Consider the following 21,540-nt stretch of genomic DNA (forward strand, 5'->3'; position numbering starts at 1 on the left):
ATTGGAGTGTGAATGTGTATAAATGGGTACTACCTTGTAGGTGGCACCTTATAAGGCCACTACTGTGTGAATGTGTGTGTGAATGTGTGAATGTGACGTGTCTGTGAAAGCGCTTTGAGTAGTCGAAAAGACTAGAAAAGCGCTGTACAACTACAGTCAATTTACCATTTAAAAAAGACAGAGGGACAATTTTTGATAATTATGTCTCTTTATTAAGAGTATAATTACACATGATTTTACAGTCCGCGTGGTGTTTTGAAACTCATTCCAATAGTTGGCTGAGTGACTTGAAGGTTGGAGAGGTTGCCGAAATCCTGAAGAGGAAGAGAAAGAATTCATGATTTCCGTGGATCAATAGGAATATGTCAGTCATCACACTTCATAATGAGTGTACAAATCAAATAATGTACAAATAATGATTATTCAGCGCAGGATATATTTAGGTTTTACACTCACCAGCATCTTGAGCATTTCTTTTGTGTCTGGATCCACTTCGATGAGTTCCTGGTCCAGAGCAGAAATCTAAAAGACGAGATAAAAAACGCTGCATATTAGCTGTCTGCATTGTGTCTTTTCCAACATGTCCAAAGTTTGTTAGCAACAACTGCAAAGTTACAAGGCGTTTGGATTTTCTGTCAGTTCATTTCTGTATTATCACCCAAAATAACAGTTAAAAACTACAAGACGCGTCCTAGTTTCCAAACCAACAAATGTCTCGTCTCATGAAACACGCTCGCAGATAAGACAAAGGAAAGAGTGTGGACGGACCTCTGGGACGTAGTTGTCCCTCCTCTCTCTCTCCTCCTCCTGCAGCTTGATGGAGATTCCTCTGACTGGACCGCGCTGGATACGCTTCATCAGGTGAGTCACATATCTGAGACAAACGGGAGCACACGGTTAGAACGAGGATACGGAGCAGGTCGACAGCACCGTACATTTATAGAGTTTAGTCATCAGCTGACTGCTAATTTAGACAAACTTAATGAATTACAATTTTTCTGATGTCTATTTATCAAATTTAATATAATTTTAATAGATTACTTTTTATTGCCAATTTTAAGACATTGATTTGGTAACTTGTGATGAACATTTCTCAAAATTTCTAACAAATTATAAAAACTAATTTAAAAAAATAAAATAAAACTAAAAATTATTATAAAAATATACACAATTATATTCATAAAAATACAAATAATATCAATTATTGAAAACACTTGTTGCAGTTGGAATTTGAGGAATTGTGTCACTAAATACGTGGTTATTTTGTAACAGCTCTCAAGCTTATAATATACAGATTATTCAATAAATGAATATTGTGACTCACATTCCCTGAGACTGTGAATGGAAATGGAAAACTTTAAATTCATAACCGCAATGACCAAGCTTATTTATTCTGCATTTTGTAACATTAATATAAAGCACAGAAAATCAACTCAGCAATAACAATCACTTTGTGCTGTTCTACAGTATGAAAGTACGAAAAAATCCCAAAACGGATTCATTCAGTTAAAGTGCTTTTGATTCAACGTCTGCTGAGAAAGCACACACGCTAGAAACACTTAAACAAAACATATAAACTACTGCAAAACACAAACTGTAATCCAGCAAATCAAGAGATCAGCATCTGTTTTTTTCTTACTGAGTTAATTAACCCTTTGACGCCTGGATGGACATCACTTGTCCATGCTGCATTCAGACGCCTTTCTCAAGTACTTAAACCTTTGAATCCTGAGCAAGTTAGTTTGGTTTCTTTTGAAACATAGATATATATTTAAAATTAATTTAGAGTCACTGTGATGTAAAAAAAAAAGGTAATTCCTTGTCTTTGTTTTGCTTTTTTTTTAAAAAAAAATTTCAGAATCAGAATCTGGTTTTATTGCCAGATTTACATGTAAATGTTTATGAAAGTACATTAACATATACAAGGAATTTGATTTGATGATTTGGTGCAAAACATCTGACATAAAGGAAGGATAAAAATAGTGAATTTAAATAGAATAGGAGATAAGATAAAAATATAGAAGCAATTTAAATATATAAAATGACAAAATAGAATATATTTTGTTGTTGTTTTTGCAAACATTTTAATTTTCTTGTGTTTTTTTTTTACTATTTTCTTCTTAAGTTGCTCAATGCTTTCTTTCCATGTTTTTGAAAGAAAAAACCCCCACTATGCTCAGGTTTCAAAGGGTTAAGTTGAGACTGAACCTGCTGTAAGTTCATAAAAATGTACCACAGGTACAACCAATCAGACCAAAACCTCCGACATACTTCTCACAGTCATGATTTCCACCCAGCCTTTTGTTGAGAGAAACTTTCATCAATCGTGGTTCTTAAAACGATAACTTTGATCTTTTACGATCAGTAAGCTGAGATCTGCCAATGACAGCAGGCATGCTGCTCTCTGCTGCTGTGACAACCAGATAAATATTATGAAGTCCACATCGACCGGACGATCACTCACGGTCATCGCATCACTCAGTAAAAGAGCAAACTGGGGTTGAAAAGTGAATATTATCTCTAATGTGGACGTCTACTCAACTTTAACTTTTCAACAGCATTTTGCTCATTGATTCAATAATTGAGATTTTTTTGTCTTACTTAAGAGGTCAATAATACCTGACTGATTACATCATGGATCACCAATCATCATGACGTCAATATGAAAACTGTGACCATTATATTTGTTTCTACTGGCTCTCATTGCATGATCTACATTTTAGTGATGAGAGGATCTTCAAGTGCTTAAAAACGTTTGATCCGTATAAAAACTGCTCAGAGAAACACCACATTGATTTCCACACATCCTCTTGGTAAAAAAAATGACAGACATGCCATCATGCAATGCTCCTCTTCTGACCCTAAAACGGCTTATTTTATGCTTTTGTGTCACCATCAAATTTGATATGAGCTCTAAAAGGTAACTCACGCTGCAAACAAACACACTCTCACTTGATGCCGGACAAATCACGTAAGACTGATGGGAGGTCTGAGCACGTGAACAGCCAGCAGGAGTGCATGTTCCTGCAGCACACACACTCAAAAACAGCAGCTATTTACACTCACCCTGCAATTTTGTTGCGCAGAGGCTTGCTGGGGATGATGGCGATCTCCTCGCACACTCTTTTGTTGGTGTGGAAGTCACTGCCCAGACGTGTGTAGTATTTCTCGATGATGACCCTTGCGGCCTTCTTGACTGTCTTGGTCCTGACGCGCCCCTGAAGACAAACAAACAGACGCACTTTCAGTGTTCATGTCAACTTGTCTGGGTGATGTTCATTGCATTGAACTGCATCATTACTGGTTACACTGGGAATATTTTCAGCTCGAACGGTGTTTAAGAAATCATTCAGTTATTAGTTTTGTTGAGCCAAAAATCAGCAATATTATAGTCATTATCAACTGAAATAAAATAACAAGATATTAAGATTTTTAATAAAAGTGTTAAAGGTTTGCAGAAGCAAAATCAGAAGATGTGAGCATTTAAAGTTTTTATGTCTAAATATTTACCTTTTTGTCTTTTTACCATAACTGTTATTGCATGCATGTTATTGTATGTAAACTTGTTTCTTCTTATTTTTTTCTTTACTAAAAAGCCGAACTAATGAGGAGTTTGAAACTAGCAGTAACGTCTATGTGTGCAGTTACTGCAGCTTTGGCTGAAGTTGTACTACATTAATTTACACTGTCCTCATCAAATACACTATATGAATTAATGAATAAATAAGTAAAACGCCTCTTTGCAGACACACTTAAAAAGTGGAATATACTATTATACATCTGCAGAAAATCTCAAAATCAATAATGCACATTTCCACTTGTTCTTCCTCAATCTCTCAATTTCCTCACCTAAAATCAATGCTATTACACTGCAGAAAGTATTTTACTATTTGGGGTGCCACATTTCCTCAACTCACAAATTAAGTTTAAATCCAAATAAAGGCCACAATTAATGCAAATTAAGAGCAATTTCAAAAAAAGGTCATATATTGTAAAGTTGAGATTAAAATTTTATTTAATATATAGCACGTATAGCTTTATCAAAAAGCAAGAAATGCACGCAGACCATGTTCACAAACTGTACAGTTACATCAGGATTTGTGAGTTTCTGTTGCCACGACTACAGGCTGCTATAAAACTGTTTAAAAACTCAAACTTTTTAAATAGGTCCGTTAGTAGATCCTGTTGAAATGTTTTGCAGTGTGTGAAAAGTGTGTTTCAGTAAGAGGGTGAACACAGATGCTCAGTGTAAGGAAAGTGTTTTTAGAATAAAAAACTGCATAAAGTGTCTTGTCCAAAACACTGGTGTGAACCTTAAAATACACATAATACGGGACCTTCAATATTAGAAATGAATAACACACTTCGTGCATTAATAAGTCTGCGACTGACCAGGAAACCATAGTATCAACACGCAACATTTTCAAAATAAAATGTAGAGTCAAGTGTCATTAAAGCGATTTAAAGCTTTAGAAGTTAATACCTAAAACTAACTAAATAACCGTAGTTTAACATTTGTCCTGCATTAATAACGTTAACGTACATCGCCGGTTATCATTGAAAACACTGACTTCATTCCTCTAACGTTACGAATAAATTAACTGTTAAAATGCACAATGTCCTCTTTAAATTAACAAAAAGACAAAAGTAAGACATAAATAACATATACCGAATAAAAACAGCAAAACAAACTTATAATAAAGACATGTTTTCCGGTGATATTCTGTTGTTTGTGACCGTTTGGTTGTCGGTTAGCGGACATTTAGTACGTGTTTACGTGTATTTAACACCTATAAATGTTTCCAAACCCAACGTTTATGAACCTTTGTGTCGTTATTGTTTAAACTGTTGCTTCAAACAGCCTGATGTGAGGACAGAAGCGGAGGATTGCAGAGGATTGTGAGGGCTGATGATATGAAGTGTTATCTGTGTTACCCACCATGTTGACTCGGACCGGCGGAAGAAGAGAAGCACCGGAAGTTCATGCAGGAAGTTTATAGAGTCCGACCGCCGCTGTCACGCGCACACCGCCGCGAGGACAACAGCGCGGACTAGCGGCGGGAGGAAAAAAAATGTTTATGAAGTATTTTATTAGGGTTACATGCATCATGAGAAACAGATTATTTCACACTTTCTGTTTTTCAATCAATAACCGAAAAAGAAATGGGGCTGAATTTTAAAGCTTATTTTTGTCTCTCCCATATCAACCAAAGGATAATCCAAAATCATTTTTATAATCTATATATCTATATCTATATAGATAAAGATATATATTTATAATATAGTGTGTGTATGTATGTGTATATATATATGTACTAAACTGTAATCCTCCATTATTTCACACTATACTATCCTATTCTATACTGTACTATATACTATTCTGTACTATACTATACTATACTGTACTGTACTGTAAGTATAGTATAGTATACTATACTATACTGTACTGCACTGTACTATACTGTACTGTACTGTACAATAGGCCTGATATACTATTCTATACTGTATTCATACTATAATCACTCCTGAAATATTTTATAAGTTGTAATCATTTTATATTTTAAGGCTTGCGAAAAAAAACAAAGAAAAAAAACATAACAGAGAGCAACACAATTTCAACTCAGCAACTCAGAGTCCATTGCATAATTTGACCCCTGAAGAAACAAGTGTGAAGTAAAAATACAGTATTAGGTTTAGGGGTTGGTTTTAAGATTTGTAATATCAGAAATGTGGACTTTCTGAAGAAGAAGAGTTTGACTCAATTGGACATAAAGAAAGGTAAAGATGAATTAATAAAGATAAAATGTTTGTGGCAATTAAGACCTCATAAAGACTATTTAGTGACTTTCATGGTCTAATATTTAGAAAATTAAATTTAAGTCATTCTAAGACTTTTTAAGGACCTGCAGACATCAAACTGAAATCCTGAAACAAGCACCGAGCATCTATGAAGACAAGGAGCTGAATTTACCATCTGTGTATAATTTCATTTAACTCCGAAAACATCATCTGAAGCACTAAATACAAAATCATCTCACAAAAGACATTCCCACAAGGTGGAGAGATCTTTTATTTTACATAAAAAAGGGTGCAAACTGGAGTTTCCCTTTAAGTGTGGAGGGAATAAAAAGTGATTTCATAAGGTTCGTGTGTGACACATTGTATTATATGAATCCAAGGAGGAGAAAAAAACAGAGGCATCTCAGATAAAAAGGACCTTTACCTTTCTGTAAATTAAAAATATGAAACCATAAAAAGAAGAAATGTGGGTCCTTCATTCTTGAAGCCCTTGACTAACTCATTCAAATACATTTTTGAAGTGACATTCATATTTCAACACAATAATATTTATTTACAGTTTTAAGATTTCTCTTAATCATAGCTCTGAGAAATAAAACAAAATCAAAAAAAAAAAATAATGCTGAGGGGAGGATAAACTCTTGGAGCTGTACAATTTGATTTTCCACAGTCTGAGAGGAAACAAAAAAAAAATCAAATAATACATATTTTATATGGAATCCCAACAGAAAGAACAAAGAGTATAATTGTGAACTCTGTACAATTTACAATTTTCAAATAATCATCACAATATTGCAGTAAATGTCACCCTAAACCTCTCCCTCAAAGAAAAATATACAGTAAATCCAAGACAATTCTACAGTACAGCAACAAGGAAAAAAGTGCCAGAGAACCCATAAAGACCTAAAGCCGTTCATTCACACTTGAACTGTCCTTTGCTTTGATTACACAGCTTTGACACACAGGAATGTGATTCACACACAACCGAAGCCATAAACACGAGTCTGACCGAAGTGAAGTATCATCGGAAATAATGGGAACTGAGATGGGATGTGCTGTGAGAGGACATGAAGTTATTTATCTTACATGAGGACTGGAAGTCGTAACGTCTCACTGAGCCGACAGTACGCGAGCTCTACAGGTGAGGAAATCCGCTGGAGAGAGAGAGAGGCCGCTCGCTGTCGTCTCCAGATAAGCCATGCACATACGAACCATACAGAGTACTCCTAATATCGCTCTGTACGAGGCCCAGAGAGTAAAAAAACGTAAATACATCAGAGTAATAATTCTATATCTACTGTTACAGCCGGGAGCTTACGAGCGAGGCGACCCACAGTTTAAGAAGCAGATGTGGCAAAGATGATCTGTGATAAAGGTCGATAAAATGGTTTCAATGTAAGAGAAAGAAACCAACAGAAGCATAAAACACTTTTTTTTCCCCCGACTCTCTTTAACAACAACACTTCCTGGTACTGAATTTCTCGAAAATGACAGCGGACACGTCAAGGACACAAGGTGGAATGGTCAAAAAACATTCATTTTTTCCTGGCACAGGTAAAAGGCATGGGCTATATAGTAGTAGTCTCAGGAATGGCACTCGGGGAATTAAGGAGGGGAACGTTGAAGGCTATATAGTCTGGATATCCATCTCACGACACAGAAATACTTTCAACTTTACTTTTCAGGTAGCTGGAACGAAAACAGTCTGAGCCGCTGGAGGGGGAATCACAGGCAGCGGATGTCACAGGTTTGGTGTCTGAGCAAATGAAGCAAATGAAGGATTTCACCGACCACAAAGTACAGTACGGTGATTTTTCACAAAATGTGACAGCTTTAAAGGGAGAGTTTGGATTTTTTTGAAGTGGGTTTGTATGAAGTACTTGTCCGTAGTCAGTGTTTTACATTCAGTAGGCGTCAGATTGCAGGTTCCCAGTTTGGAGAAGCAGGCTGGAGTCTGACACGGACGCTAAGCAATCTACTGCTGCAGATCGTGTCTGAAACAAAACGTGTTTTAGTATTTTAAGTTCAGGTGTATGCTATTTTGAGAGTATCACAGTATCACAGGTAGCACAGGGAAACAGCTTCATCTGTGCTCTCTTAAAAGCCACCAGACTCCGCTGAGAAAAACACTCATTTGAGCTCGTTAAACACAGGAGCTGCTGATCAGCCTCTGCGTCCATCAGTGAGTTAGTTAGTGTTAATCAGGCTCCCACACATTATCAGGGACAACATTTTACAACTTGTCAATGACTTTTCAAGGACACGTTATGAAAAAACTGCCAGATTTAACCTGATAGTTTTTAAACATGACAAATTCGAAATCTATTCAAACATGATTGCAGCAAGTTGGCAAACCTAAAAGGAGATCGGAAATATGGGGAGAATGTATAATGGTTGTTAAATTGTCCCACATTTACATACGCATATCAGTGCAATATTACGCTAACAGCTACAGAAAATAAGTCAGATTACAGTAACTATTTCATGACACACAATAAAATTCCCAGACTTTTCCAGGGCCGTTAAATGTTATTGTAATCTATGAATTTTCAGTATTTTCCATGAATGTGGGAACCCTGGTTACTGGTCACACAAACTAACAGTTTGAGGCAGTAAACCAACAGCTCCTGTTTTCAGTGATGTTAAATTACTTTGACGAGAGCGATATAATGGCTTCATTTTCCTGTTGCAAATCACTGTCTGCCATTAAGGCTAAGTACTGAAAATATTCTAAATATATTGTACACCGAAGCTGATATTGTTATTTTTAGGTGGGACTGTTTTTATGTGGTTAAAATATGTTTTGTTGCTACCCCAGACACAGCAGCAGATTTCTTAGCGCCCATGTTAGACTCCAGCTGGGGGCGTAACTGACCGACATCTACTGTATGTAATACACTGATTATGCATAAGTACTTCACACAACCCCACTTAAAAAAATCCAAATTATCCCTTTAACATCCAAACCAACATCTTACTGCAACCAGATAAAAACATGATCCCAACCCTCATGGGGTCATTTAGCGGGCACATGACTCCGCAGGTGAGCCGACACCTGTCCAACACACTCAAGAGGCACTAAGACATCTCAAAGAAATGAATACCTGTCATTCAAATAGCCTGGTTTCCCACCATTCCCCTCAAATCCTATGCGCGGAATTACTATGATAATGACCAAGAAAATAAAAACAAAAAAAAGGTCCCATAGATTTTTCATATTCAAGTACTTTCAATAACACGATAATTAAGACCTCGGACATGTCAGGGGGTGAGAATAAACCGAAAAGCTATACAGTGTAAATACACGCAACAAGCAGGTTTACATACTGATTCATTGAGATAGTTTGCAACATCTACAACATTTCTAAAACATGACGGAGCAGGTCCACAAAACGTCAAATCTAACACTCCGCGATGGAGACAGATTTGTCTCGATTATATTTGTGAACAGATCCACAATCCATGAGACAATGTGTAATCTCGAATATAAAACAGCCTCCATAAATACAAAAAAAAGTCTCAAAATACTGTTTTGAAAATATAAAACAGATCTGAAACAAATTTTACAAATAATAAAAAAAAATCTGTGAATACATTTGATCAATTTGCAAACATATATATAAGTGTGAATATCTTTCTAACATACAGAACTTTGGAAAAGATTCAGATGTTGTTTTCATCTGTGAAACTCAATTTTACACTTTTTATAGTGTTGTTTTTTGGGCTTATTTAATTTGTGAAATTTGTGGTTCCATTTGATACTTGCAAAGCAGTTTTTTTGATTTTACAAATCTTTTTTTGTATTTGTGGAAGATGTTTTATAATTCAACATTACACATTAAAGTAATAATCTTAAACATTTTCATTAAAAAGAATGTCTTTAAGTCACTATCTGTCCACAAATTACGAAACACAAAGGCGATTGAGCCTCTGGCCCACTGATTAAAGTACTGCATTATTTATATATTCTCAGATGTATTAACTGGGTGTCGGCAACAACGTTTGCAGAAAAAAATGCTGTATGAAGTTACTGCTAATGCAAACCAAACATTTCCTTCTGCTGCAGCAGAATTTTCAAGACTGCCACCCGGGTATTATTTCTGTATTTGCAGATCAATTTAACATCTGCAAAACAGTTTTTTGAGTTTACAAATCTTTTTTGTATTTGCGGATGTTGTTTTATATTTACAGAATAAACATTAACAGACGGATAGTCGATCTGTTCATACAGATAATACTGAGACAATTCTATCTCCAAAGCGGTGTGTTAAAATTGATGTTTCTGTTTTGCAAATATTTAACAGATCTGCAAATACAGAAACAAATTCCACAAATTCAAAAATATCTGTGAATACATTTAATGACTTTACAAATAAATTAAAAACATTTGCGAATGCCTTCCTAACATTTACAGCTTTGTGACCGATTGTCGTTGTATTTGTGAATCTTCTACACTTGTGGATTTGCATTTCTCGCACACCAAGTTTTTTTTTTTTTTTTTTTTTTAATTTGTGGCATTTGTTTCTGTATTTGCAGATCCGTTTTATATTTGTTAAATAGTTCTGTGAGATTTCAAATATTTTTTAGTGTTTGTGGAAGTTGTTTTATACTTTGAGATCACACATTAACACATAGATTGTCAATCTGTTCACACAAATAAGAGACAAATCTATCTCCATACTCTGCTGAGAAGTTACTCATCTAGGACTTGCGTGCGTGCGTGCGTGCGTGCGTGTGTGTATGTGTGTTATTGTGTGTGTGCGCGCAGAGAGGAAGGGGTGATGAGGAGGGTGTCATGGCACAAATAAAAGGAGTGGGCGGGGATAAAAGTCAATTTAAAGTGTATTCCCTGCACCCTTTAGGAAAAGGCCTTGCACATGAGGCAGCTACAATTAAAGTAAATAAGCACGTTTAAAGTACAGTTTTAAGAAGGCAGGGTCTCGTCAGGGAAAGCCGGGGTCAACAAATGTAGTGCAGTCATGGTCTCAAGCTTTTTTTTTGTTACCCTCTCTTTCCCCATAAAACCATGGCTATTTGGAATGGAAAATAATTGCATTCAAAACAAAAAAAAATTCACATTAGCAAGATATAAAATAAAAAAATAAAACACCTATGTACGGTAATTCACTCTCTGTTCGGAGGATAGGCAAGGTGACACATCGAGGATTTTGTTTCAAGGCAGTCCTCCATGACACTAAAATAAAAATGGTATGGACACGTTCACTTATCCACCCTCGATCATGTTTTCTCACGCCGCGTCGAGGTGAAGAGGGACCGATGGGTTCAGCAGAGTCGTCCAAACTTAAAATCATCACTTTGCAGCTCAGGGGTCTTCAGACTGGACACGCGGGGGGTGGGGGTGCGTCTTAACACAGATTATTACGCCAAATCTTCCATTTGGCATCACTCTCTCTCGGGAATACATCCTCAGTGTTAACAAGGGAAGTCATTAACTGCTCTAGCTGGGAAACCGTCCGCAACTTTGGGCTTTATCATACAAGCGACCCCAAAAATTGCAAATCTCGCAACCATCATGCTGCCAGCTTGTTTCTCCAAGTGGTGATGAGATGTGGTGGTCTGTTGGTTGGTTGGGGTTAAGGCATTGGACAGTCGAGAGGCTGTGATTCGATCTCCAAAAGCACATCACGCCAGTTTCTCTTGTCGCTCCAAAGCAACGTCCCCCAGTGTCTTCTGGTGTAGAGTCCATCACATTATTAAGATACTCTCACCCTTAAATCCACTTTGTTTTGGTCTTTTCCTCTTTTAGACATTGGTCTTTAACTGCAATTTCCTTCCCATGCGCATGACAGATTATATAAACGCTCCAAAGTCATTTACGTCTCTGTCCATACATTCAGTGTGTATGTTTTTAGAATTAGTAAGAAAACTGGTGGCAACCAAGAAGATAAATAGCATAAATAGCATTTTTTTCAGCCCCATGTACAAGTTGCTGCTCATTATCACAAAGCCGACAGGAGCAAAACTGCATGTGAGTCAAAAAGAGACTGTAGTGTGTTTTTCGACAGCGGCGTGGTTAAGGGGAGTGCTTTAACCAAGCAGCGTGAGCAGAAATCGTCCTCAGAGAACACAGTGCAGGAGGCGTCTCTGGTATCTTCTGTTCTCTCAGGGCCCCGAGGGGTCCCAGTGCCAGGGTTGACCTCTTTGGAGGAAAAAAAGTGCAGGGGCCAAATGGCAGACTGATGCTCTGTGTGCCTGAAGGTAGGCGGTTTATGCTCCTGGCTCCACATTTGTTTTCAGGTTTACATTCAGTCCCACATCAGGAGCAACCAGAAGGGCTTTGTGTCAAAATGAGTTAGCAGAACTAACGAGGGGCGAACCGTTTTGAACTGGAGACTTGACAGAAAGGGGGAATGAAAACATGATTTTGTGAGTCAAACAAAGAAATCATAGTAGGCTGAAGGTGGCAAGATTTCACAGGAAGATCTGTCATTTCCTTTGCCATACCACAAGAGAAACAAAAAATGCCAAAAACGAGGAGTGAAAAATACAAATGCTGGATGTCTTTGGGAGATGAGAAAAAAAAAAAAATCTGCAAAATTCCACCAAAAAGGTTCCCCGTTTGGACGACTGGCCTGCAAAACATTCCCACACATCTCGGAGAATGAAAAAAAAGAACCAAAACATTTTTTAAAAAAAAGGACTCCCATCAAAAGACACAAGCGTCTCGTACATCTCAACAAACCATTTTGAAACGGGTCCCTCCAGAGAACAATTCAATCACGATGTTTAAGTTGTCTCCCTCTTTTATTCTGAATGGGACCTCATTGATTTCTGAAATCGCAATCAACTGAGCCGGACACTCGGGGCATTTCAGGCCGGTGGTGGATGATCATTTGTGCCTCGGCGTGTTCTTCTTCCGTTTTCGCTTAAAGAAACAGCAGCACCTGCGGACAGAGACAGACATTAAACGGATATGTAGGCGAGGGAGACTCTACATGAAGCAAAAAAGAAACAACAAACACGGGCGAGCTGTTTAAATTAGTGTTGAATATCAGAGGAGCTGAATTTGAGTCTTCCAAATGTGGACAGACTTTTGGATCATAATAGTGAGAACTGCAGCTGGCAAAAAGTTTGATTAGTAAATCATTAGCATCAAGAACAAGGTGGACGCACTGCCATCCACCAAGTGTTTGCATGCTTCTTCACCTTCACTACAAACTGCTGCAGTGACTCTGAATATAATATTTCTCCTATGCAAAACAAAAAAAATGGAGCAGTGCACACAAAGAGCACAAGACACGGTGAGCCTGAATGGTCAATAAAAACATACAAAGACAAGAAAAAAGCTGTGGATCAAGACATAGGACAGTGACTGGGTTCTCTTAGATTAATTCAGTAAAAACGAGTAATGGTGCACCATGCAACAAGAGTTTAAAGACCTTTAATCTGAAGCCAAATGTCTGCTAAAAGAGTGATTGCTTATTAATATTATAAGGGCTCACAAAAAGATTTTAGGCAATGTCTGCTATACAAAGATATTTTTGAAAACAGATATTTTCCTCTTTGATTTGGCTTTTTGTTGACTCGCACAAGGCTACTAGGGTAGAGGTACTAAAACAGTTGTTTTTTTAAAGCGCCTTTGAAAATGGAAATTTTTCAAAACTCTGGTTACTGTTTATCTGAGTGGACACGTAGCGTTGGAAAATGCTGACATTATCTCCTTTGTGCATGTCCGTTATTGCTTTGTGTTATGTTTGAAACTACAACAATGTGGCTAACTTTTTGTAAGCACTACTTGGACTGCAGAATGATTACTTTACACCATAAAGAAGCATTTCACCGACATAAAGAGGATCCTCTCATAAAACTAGGCTGTTGTACATTAGAAAGACGCAAATACTAATTGGAGCTTCATGACCAGAGAAAAAAGCAAAAAGGACGGTGGCATTCGCTTTTGCTCAAGAGGCAGAAAACCTACAATTATAACAATGCAATAAACGCTCCTTCTGATGGGTGACATAATGCGAACCTCGTCCATGTGACATAATGGCGGCCAACTGGTAACAATCTTGTACTACAGTTCCTGAAAACATTTGAGGTGAGAAATAGGCAATGCAGTAACATAATCTTGGTGTATGTTTGATCAGTGATCTCTGTATTTTTGGCCTCGGTGTCTTTTTCTCTGCATTATTTAGGCACTGGTTAGAGGGAGGGAAGTTAACCACAGTTTATCTACACATACGACTCACACTGTTTTGCTACAAAGCTCATTTAAAATTGGCAAAATATCCCTTTTTACATGGTATTGCTGCACTACTTCATGGATGAAAAAAGTCACCTGCTGCACCCCATGTTTTTTCTCCACTTCAGCGCTGAGGTTTCATGTTCACCAAAAATGACAGTTTTGGATCAAGACCAGTCAAACCAATTTTCAGAGGGAGACTTCCTTCTTTTACGAACTTTATTAATCGTAAAATTGGATTGGGAATCAACAGTGTTGAGATGTACAGTTGGTGTTTTGGAAAAAGTAATGTTAGCCTATACAATTTGATACCTTTGTGCTGAGGTTAGACTGCTAAAGACAGCCAAAGTATTTGGGACTGTTTTTGCGCTCTAGTATGGCGACAGTGTAAAATAATAGTCGTGTGGACAGAAATAATTTGTAAAACCAAAGGGGAAAATATCAGTTTTTTTAAAAATACCCATATATGCGTAGACAGGGCCTTAGTTAGCTTTTATCAAAGCACTTCTTGTTTATTCTTTCTGCCCTGATGTGACATCGAGTTTTAAGCTGCCTGCCTACAAGGCAGCACTGTTTACAGAATTATTTACTCATTTGTCACTTAACCTCGAGCAGTGGTGGAAAAAAGGCAGAAAAAAGCAGAGTGTTTTTCACATAGTAGACAGTGTTCTCAGGAGTTTATGGCACTATTGCTCCAGTGAGAGTCTAGTTAAAAACTGTAAACGATAACTCCACTGGGCCCCAGCCTAGGCTGGTCCACTCCCTGTCCCATGAGTCTGATGTGGACGAGCAGAGAGGGACTCACCACAGGTTGAGCATTTTCACGCAGCTACAGAAGAAGAGAGAGGAAAGAGTGTAAAGAGAAAAGAAAGATAGATTAATACAGCAAGACCAAGATGATGGGACTGGGCACATGCCACACAAAACATGCACACGAACACACCAACAGGACGCCGGTGGACACGGAGAGGGAACGTTTGAAAAGGTTAAAGGAGAAAAGATTACAGAAAAGGTTACAGAACATCTAATCTGCAGCTCCTGTGTTTAGCAGAGAGCAGGAGCAACGTTCATTTGGGTCGATTATTTCTCGCTGAATTCCTGGTTATGAGGGATGCTGCAGTATCAGAGTATGTGGTGTAATGTAGGCTACATTCGCAATAAAAATGTGCGTTTAAAAATCCTGTTTTAAAAATTACTTTGTCTGCTTCCTAAAAAAATCAGTTGATTATGATCCAGTTTCTTTGAAAACACCCAAAATAATGGAAATAAGTGCAGGATTTGGTTGACCGAACTTTTCCAAATATTCACTAATTTTCTGTGTTAAATCCCTTATAACTATTTTTTAAACGATTACGCCAAGTTTAAAGGGGCATTTCAATACTTTTCAAACTGAACCCTATTATGTTCTTGTGTCTAAGTGACTAATAGAAACAAAAATTTTTAAAATTGGTTCGGTATTGAGTCAGAGGGAGAGAACAATCTGAGCCTGTCTGTGGCAAAAACAAGCACCTTTAGTGAATATAAGGTGACAGGGTGCACAAATGCCTGGAGCGGTTACACTGCAGCCTGTTTTGCAGCCGCCAAATGCAACCCTCTCACTCAATACTGGACCAATTTAAAAAATTGCTGTTCACAGTAGTCACTGAAATATCTGAAAAAAGGTCTATTAAAAATACTAAAGTAACGCTTTAAATGCCTCCGCTCATAAAGACTTCAGTCGTGCAAATCATTTGCTAGGAAATATCTGTTAATACTGTCCAATAAAAAAGCAATCAGTTATGTAAACAGGAAGTCATTGTGGCATCACAAGCCAAAAAAAAAACTTCCACAAATATGCTTAACAAGGTCAAAATATACATTAAGTATAACAGTAAAGCCTTTGTAAATGAAGGAGTGATTTAAAAAATATTCACATATTTGGATGTTTGGTAATTTAAAGTAAATAAAGATCTAAATGCAGTGTACTGTTTCTACTGTATAATCTATAAGTCAGATGGAGGAAGCATAAATGTATATAAGAATTTTAACAACTGTAGATTATAACATCACTAATATTAGCCACAATTCAAAGTACATTTAACCTGATCCTGCACAGACTGAAAATTATTTATTGTTCAACAGTAAGAAGCAAATTTCTGCCCATGAATGCTAATAAAAAGATGAAAGAGCCAACAATACATGTGGCATTAATTCACCATGGGAACCCGATATTCCCTCATATGCAAAACATTAATTAAATTGCATCAGATGCAGGATTTGCATTCATTACTTCATGTTCTTATATCACACATCAGCTCGTCTGACGAGGTATCAAAGAGACTGGCAGCGAACACGCCAATCATCATATCAAACAATAGTGTGAATGGAGACAACAGGAGGAAGAGGCCCGTCATCTCGGCAGAAATAGAAACGATCGCAGATTAAAGTGAATGAACCTCTGGGAGATTCATGAGGAGCCTCAGCAGAGGAGAATCATCTTTTACAGCAGCTTTGATAAAAACTCTGGTGGGAAAGATGGGAAGTAAAATCCCTGATATGTTTCATAATGACTCAAAGAGAGCTGAACTGAAAATAAATTCACTGATAGCCGTTTCATGTCAAGGCATACAAAATGCATTGTGATACACATTATCACATCATGATAACCATAATATATTACAATGCTAATGGATGAAATCTACAGTCTACTTTAGGGGGGAAATGGAGTTAACTGTGCTAATATTTTGCTTTTAGAATAATTTTCCCCATTTAAAATACTCAGCTGACCCAATGATAAGTGACCATACATTACCTGCTCGGTGGAATAATTATTCAGCACTGACTTTCAAGTTAAAATCAGCTTACTTATTTTGTGGAAACTTTGTAATTAAACACACAACTGAACACAAACACATTTGTTTGAAAAAAAGAAATGTTCTGCTGTTTTAATTGTTCATTTGCCAGTTGCGGCATACTTCTACACCTAGTATTTACTGAGAAAAAAAGTGTTAAGTAGTACATATTATGGGGTGAGGCAGGGTTGACATTTTTCTGTAGTTCGGCCCAGGGGGCGCCCTGGTTCCCTCCTCAAAAGCCTATAGGATTTTCCACTGGATTTTGAATTATAGCAGAGAAAAACCTCTGTGGCAAACAAACGTTTATGATACATACATGATATATTCTGCAACATAACTTTCACAAATGATTACCACTTTAATCATTTTTGAAGCATAAATACTACGTTAGGCTATAAATGAAGTACACCACAGTGATGTGACTTTAAACTCACCACATCGAGGTTGTAAAGCCGTGTGTGGCATAATGATGTTCTATAGTTTCACTTAGCCATTTGTTAGCAACTCTCTTTGTTAGGACTCATGAATGCTTAAAAACATTAAGGGTGGGGTATTTACTGATGTATTTTACACCACAGGACAAAATGTGAAAATATCTTAAGCTTGTGTTAACCACAGATCTTACATCAGGCATCTAACCAAAAACCAGTTCAAAAAACCTATCACCTTTGAGATGAGGGACCCAGGAGTGCTAAAATGCCAACTGATTTTCGCAGTTTAGGACTCATTCCTGCATCTTTCTATTTAGTTATGACAACACCGCCAGTGACGCCTCACATTTCTTTTAAAAAGCGGTTGTTATGAGGCCTGGTAAAGTCAATCTTGGCTGCACCATAATAAGAAATATTTCTACCACAGCCTTGCACCAGTGAATAACTGGGCTGACCCGCGCTATTGTGGTGCTACTGACTCGGACCCGACCAGGGCGGTCTCCTTCTTTAAATCCAAGCTGAACCTTAGAATTAAATGATTGGCTCAATATAAATGTGATTGTGTTAGCGACAAGCACCATTTTTAAATGTCTCAGTATGCATAGCTCTCAGTACTTTGTAGCTTTTAACTAAATCTCTATATTTTGGAGTCACGTTTCACTCTCATGTGTGTTGTTTGTACTTTTATCAAAACACAAAGAGCCTCTAATTTTATCTGCAAAGTGCTTATTTTCTCCATTCATATATATAAATATATATATTTTTGTCTTAGAGAGTTGTGCGTCTCAAAAGAGCTCTTCTCAGTCAGCTGAACCTCGTGACATTCAGCCAGCAGCGCAGTTTTATCACAGTGGGCGGCCAGCCATGCAGCATGGCATCACTCCAGCTGCTGGCACTGAGGACTAACACCAGTAGTCGTTTAGCTGGTGCTACCAGCTCCAAGATGAACTGAATGAAACCAGTGCTAATGACAGTGGTTACCATGTTTTTTCTCCACGTTTGACTCTCAAAGAGAAACAGAAGTGACGGATACGATGATATCATGTGCATAATCTTTGTCCATGTGACTAAGTTGCCACATGGACAATCTGGTGAGATCTGGCTGCTACATTAATACGCTGACGGGATCTGCACTGCATTGATCATTACTGGAACTGTTAAAGACATGATGTTCAGGTTGAACAACAGTGCCGTGTTTCTTTCAGATGGTCAAGCTGTTAGGACATAAAATCCTCAATGGCTGCTAGCTGTGTTAGGGGTCAACAGCTCGGGCAGACTACAGGCAGAGAAGCTGAATTAGCTCTGACTGAGAAGTTAATCGACATTTGCTTTCTTTCTTTTTTTTTTTTTAAAAAAAATCTAATTGAGGGAACAGCATGGCGACAGGCAGCAGTCAGGATCAAAACTCCACACAGTCAGACAGAAGATACGAGGGGCAGGAGCAGGATGACAGCTGGGGGCTGCCACGATTCAACAGCATAGCATAAAGTGGTGAGAGAGAGAGACAGAGAGAGGAAGAGCGGGAGAGAAAGGAAGCGACAGATGGACATGGAGGAGAGGTGTGGCGGGTGTATGACACATACTTGGCCTCGTCGACCACTTCCACCTCTGCCTGAGCTGTAATGGGAGCGTTGGAATGAGCTGCCAGTGGATCGTCTGCGTTCAGCTCTCCGTTGGTCGAGCTGACCACCTGTGGCACAGATGGGTGTTACTTCAAAAAAACAGTTAAGACGTTGGCTTGAATCACTGTGACAAACCGGTCCTGCTGTGATGGAGAGTCTCTCTGGATAAAAACTAATGTATGAATGTTGTTTTACCACCATTGCCTCTTCTATGGAGCACGGCAGAAATCATCAATAACACACAAAGCACATCAGCATGTGTTAACTACTTTTTTTTCTTGCTTGTATCTTGTATCCATAGCTACCCTGATTGTGATCAGTGTGTCTCCCTTTAATACTGTCACAGCCATTTCAAGAAAAATTGGAAAACTTGAAAGTTAGTCCAAAATGGCAACAAGAGATGGGTGGAGAACCATGAAAATTATGCAGTGGGATGGTGCAAAAACTGCAAAATCTTTATCTCCACCCATAAATTACTTGTTAGCAGATAGTCTGGCTCGCAGTGTGTTAGCTTTGTCCAAAACAAATCCCGCTCTTCTTGCGTGCGAAGAACGATTCTTGCCAGTGACTATAGCTGACATTAATAATTCCAATAATCTGCTAATCTGGGGTGTTTTAATTTGGTGTAGCTTTGCTGCAGTTCCACCACTATCAGTCTAAATTGTACAGAACAAACTTCAAGCTTACTTCTTTTTAAATGTGTCAAACCTAATTATACAGCTTTTAAAATCCACTTTCTAGCCTGTAATACAGTATAGAAGAAACCTAACATAAACCTTTTTCAGAAAAGAAAGACATAAATGCACAGCTAGACATCAAACAAACAACCACCGACAGACAAATATAAAATTACAGTATTCAAACATAAACTACTGATGGTTGTCCCATTCACCTGTAGAAAAAAGGCATTATATTTTTTGTAAAAATGTGTATTTTGGGTGCACAGGCGTGTACAGTGTTCACCTTTGTTAATCTCTGCTGTCCTGATATCATTCAATTCCAGTCATGATGCAACAGTGTAGACAATTTTCCTGGAGATAAAACTGCTGTAAATTGTTGAAATAACTTGCTTAGTTTCATTCAAATTACTGCAACTAACATAGTTTATTTGCCTGATATCAGACAGAATGGTTAACTTTTTACACTCCGTTTCGATCTTCAGTCAACTCGAACTCAGTTGAGAGGGTGGACTCAAAGGTCTGGATCCAAGCAAATAATTAGACTTTGCACAGATATATGAGACCTTTGTTTTGAGGGTCACATGACTGGCGGAGGTACTGGAGCGACTGCAAGCTGGCTTTTCTGTGTTCTGACCGTCAGTCAACCACAATGTCTGTGTGCGGCATAATTTAGAAGTCCTACAGACCACCACTGTCTGTGGGTTTGACTCAATGTTATTTAATGAGCTAACATAAAAATATATACATTTTTATATGTAGAGAAGTGAATGCAAATGACATTTGTTTTTCTTTGGTCCTTATGCACAGCATTGTGTTTGGGATTGCCTTCTTCATTATCTGCCAATTCTCCATCATGATATCCCCAACAGTGTTAGAATCTGTTTTTCTGGGTGGCCCCACACATTAAAGAGTTTCAGGAAATGTTTCAAAAGATAAACTGTACATATGTTTGCATGGAGATCCATAAAGAGCCAATAATCATTCTATTGTATACAGAAATGTAACTATTTCAGCCACCTTCATATAACCTCATAAAACAGAGTGAAACTTATAGCTAATGATGATTCGTAAGCTAAGGACTCATTTATGCTCAACATTGGATAGGTATAGGGACATAGAGGGAGCCTTCTGAACGTACTCTGCATTCATGTCATTTGACCTGTGCCAGTTTTCTTAAAGCTTATTGAAGCGGACAAAATGGAGAAATACCAATAGAAATTGTGGCGGCAGTGTAGTGGTCAAGCAAGATACTTCTGTACGATACCACAAAGACATTTTAAAAATGGCCCAATGGAACAAAACGGTTATATAATGAAGAAATTATTTGTTCCCATGTTGCAATGTATTTAACAGACCACAGCCATCTACATCGCTGCCTCTGTTTAAAGGTATATTATTACAACCTTCCACATTGTCGCCATGCTTACTGTTGTCAGAAACTTTTGTGTCTGCCCTCTACTGCCAAGTAGTGGATGTGTCTATGCCAAGATGCATGGAGGTATGAGGACAGTATAAAGGAGCCTTAACAGTATAATAACTAAGCTCGCTGTCATTAGCTCTGCTCCCTCAGTTAATCTTACAGCCATCATCTTGCACAATGAATCATTTTCTCTACCTTTACATGACTCATCCTGCACTGAGAGTCCAATCTGAGCTGAAAAACATGTTTCTACCAATAAAAAAACAACCAGGAGAAATTGCCTAAGTGAACCTACATGGCTGAAATATCTACTGATGTGCGGCAAAGTACAAGTCTCCACACTGTTTTAACATGAATGGCAGTCAATAGTGTTTAGTAGAATAGCCAGAGATCTACTAAAGCCCACACTGTACACACCTATACAAACAGAGCTTGTTACAGAGACAAGCTTGGGTAATGGCAAGTAGTCAAAATTACACCAGGATGTTCTTTTTAACATAATGACCCTTTATGACTAAAGAGCATGCACTTAGCCGGCTAAGCCAGGTCAC

The 21,540-nt window shown here is 37.9% G+C and overlaps 2 protein-coding genes across 4 annotated transcripts in view; both read right to left on the reverse strand.

Annotated features, from left to right (window-relative positions):
* Nucleotides 1-189: 189 nt before the first annotated feature.
* Nucleotides 190-4,977, reverse strand: rps17 (ribosomal protein S17). Its single transcript, XM_042491387.1, has 5 exons — nt 4,940-4,977; nt 3,067-3,218; nt 769-874; nt 457-522; nt 190-314 (listed from the first exon to the last, which is right to left on the reverse strand). Exons 1-5 carry the CDS (start codon nt 4,940-4,942, stop codon nt 237-239), a joined length of 405 nt encoding a protein of 134 aa, XP_042347321.1. The 5' UTR covers nt 4,943-4,977; the 3' UTR covers nt 190-236.
* Nucleotides 4,978-6,052: 1,075 nt separating this feature from the next.
* csnk1g1 (casein kinase 1, gamma 1) overlaps nt 6,053-21,540 on the reverse strand; it is a 51,323-nt gene continuing 35,835 nt past the window's right edge. For 2 of the 3 annotated variants that reach the window (XM_042491208.1, XM_042491199.1), the window contains 2 exons: nt 18,851-18,957; nt 6,053-12,704 (listed from right to left, as the gene is read on the reverse strand). In XM_042491208.1, the coding sequence (XP_042347142.1) occupies nt 12,650-12,704; nt 18,851-18,957 (162 nt within the window). In that variant the 3' untranslated portion in view covers nt 6,053-12,649. The remainder of the gene's footprint in view (nt 12,705-18,850; nt 18,958-21,540) is intronic. The other variant, XM_042491217.1, reaches the window with a different exon arrangement.

This window comes from Plectropomus leopardus, chromosome 1, assembly GCF_008729295.1.
Source record: "Plectropomus leopardus isolate mb chromosome 1, YSFRI_Pleo_2.0, whole genome shotgun sequence".
Taxonomy (NCBI): domain Eukaryota; kingdom Metazoa; phylum Chordata; class Actinopteri; order Perciformes; family Serranidae; genus Plectropomus; species Plectropomus leopardus.

Excerpts from the sequence above, each read along its gene's own strand:
- rps17 (XM_042491387.1), bottom strand. Across the intron at positions 875-3,066 it reads CTGCGCAACAAAATTGCAGG|ATATGTGACTCACCTGATGA; the intron begins GTGAGTGTAAAT and ends CGTTTGTCTCAG. Across the intron at positions 523-768 it reads GGGACAACTACGTCCCAGAG|ATTTCTGCTCTGGACCAGGA; the intron begins GTCCGTCCACAC and ends CTCGTCTTTTAG.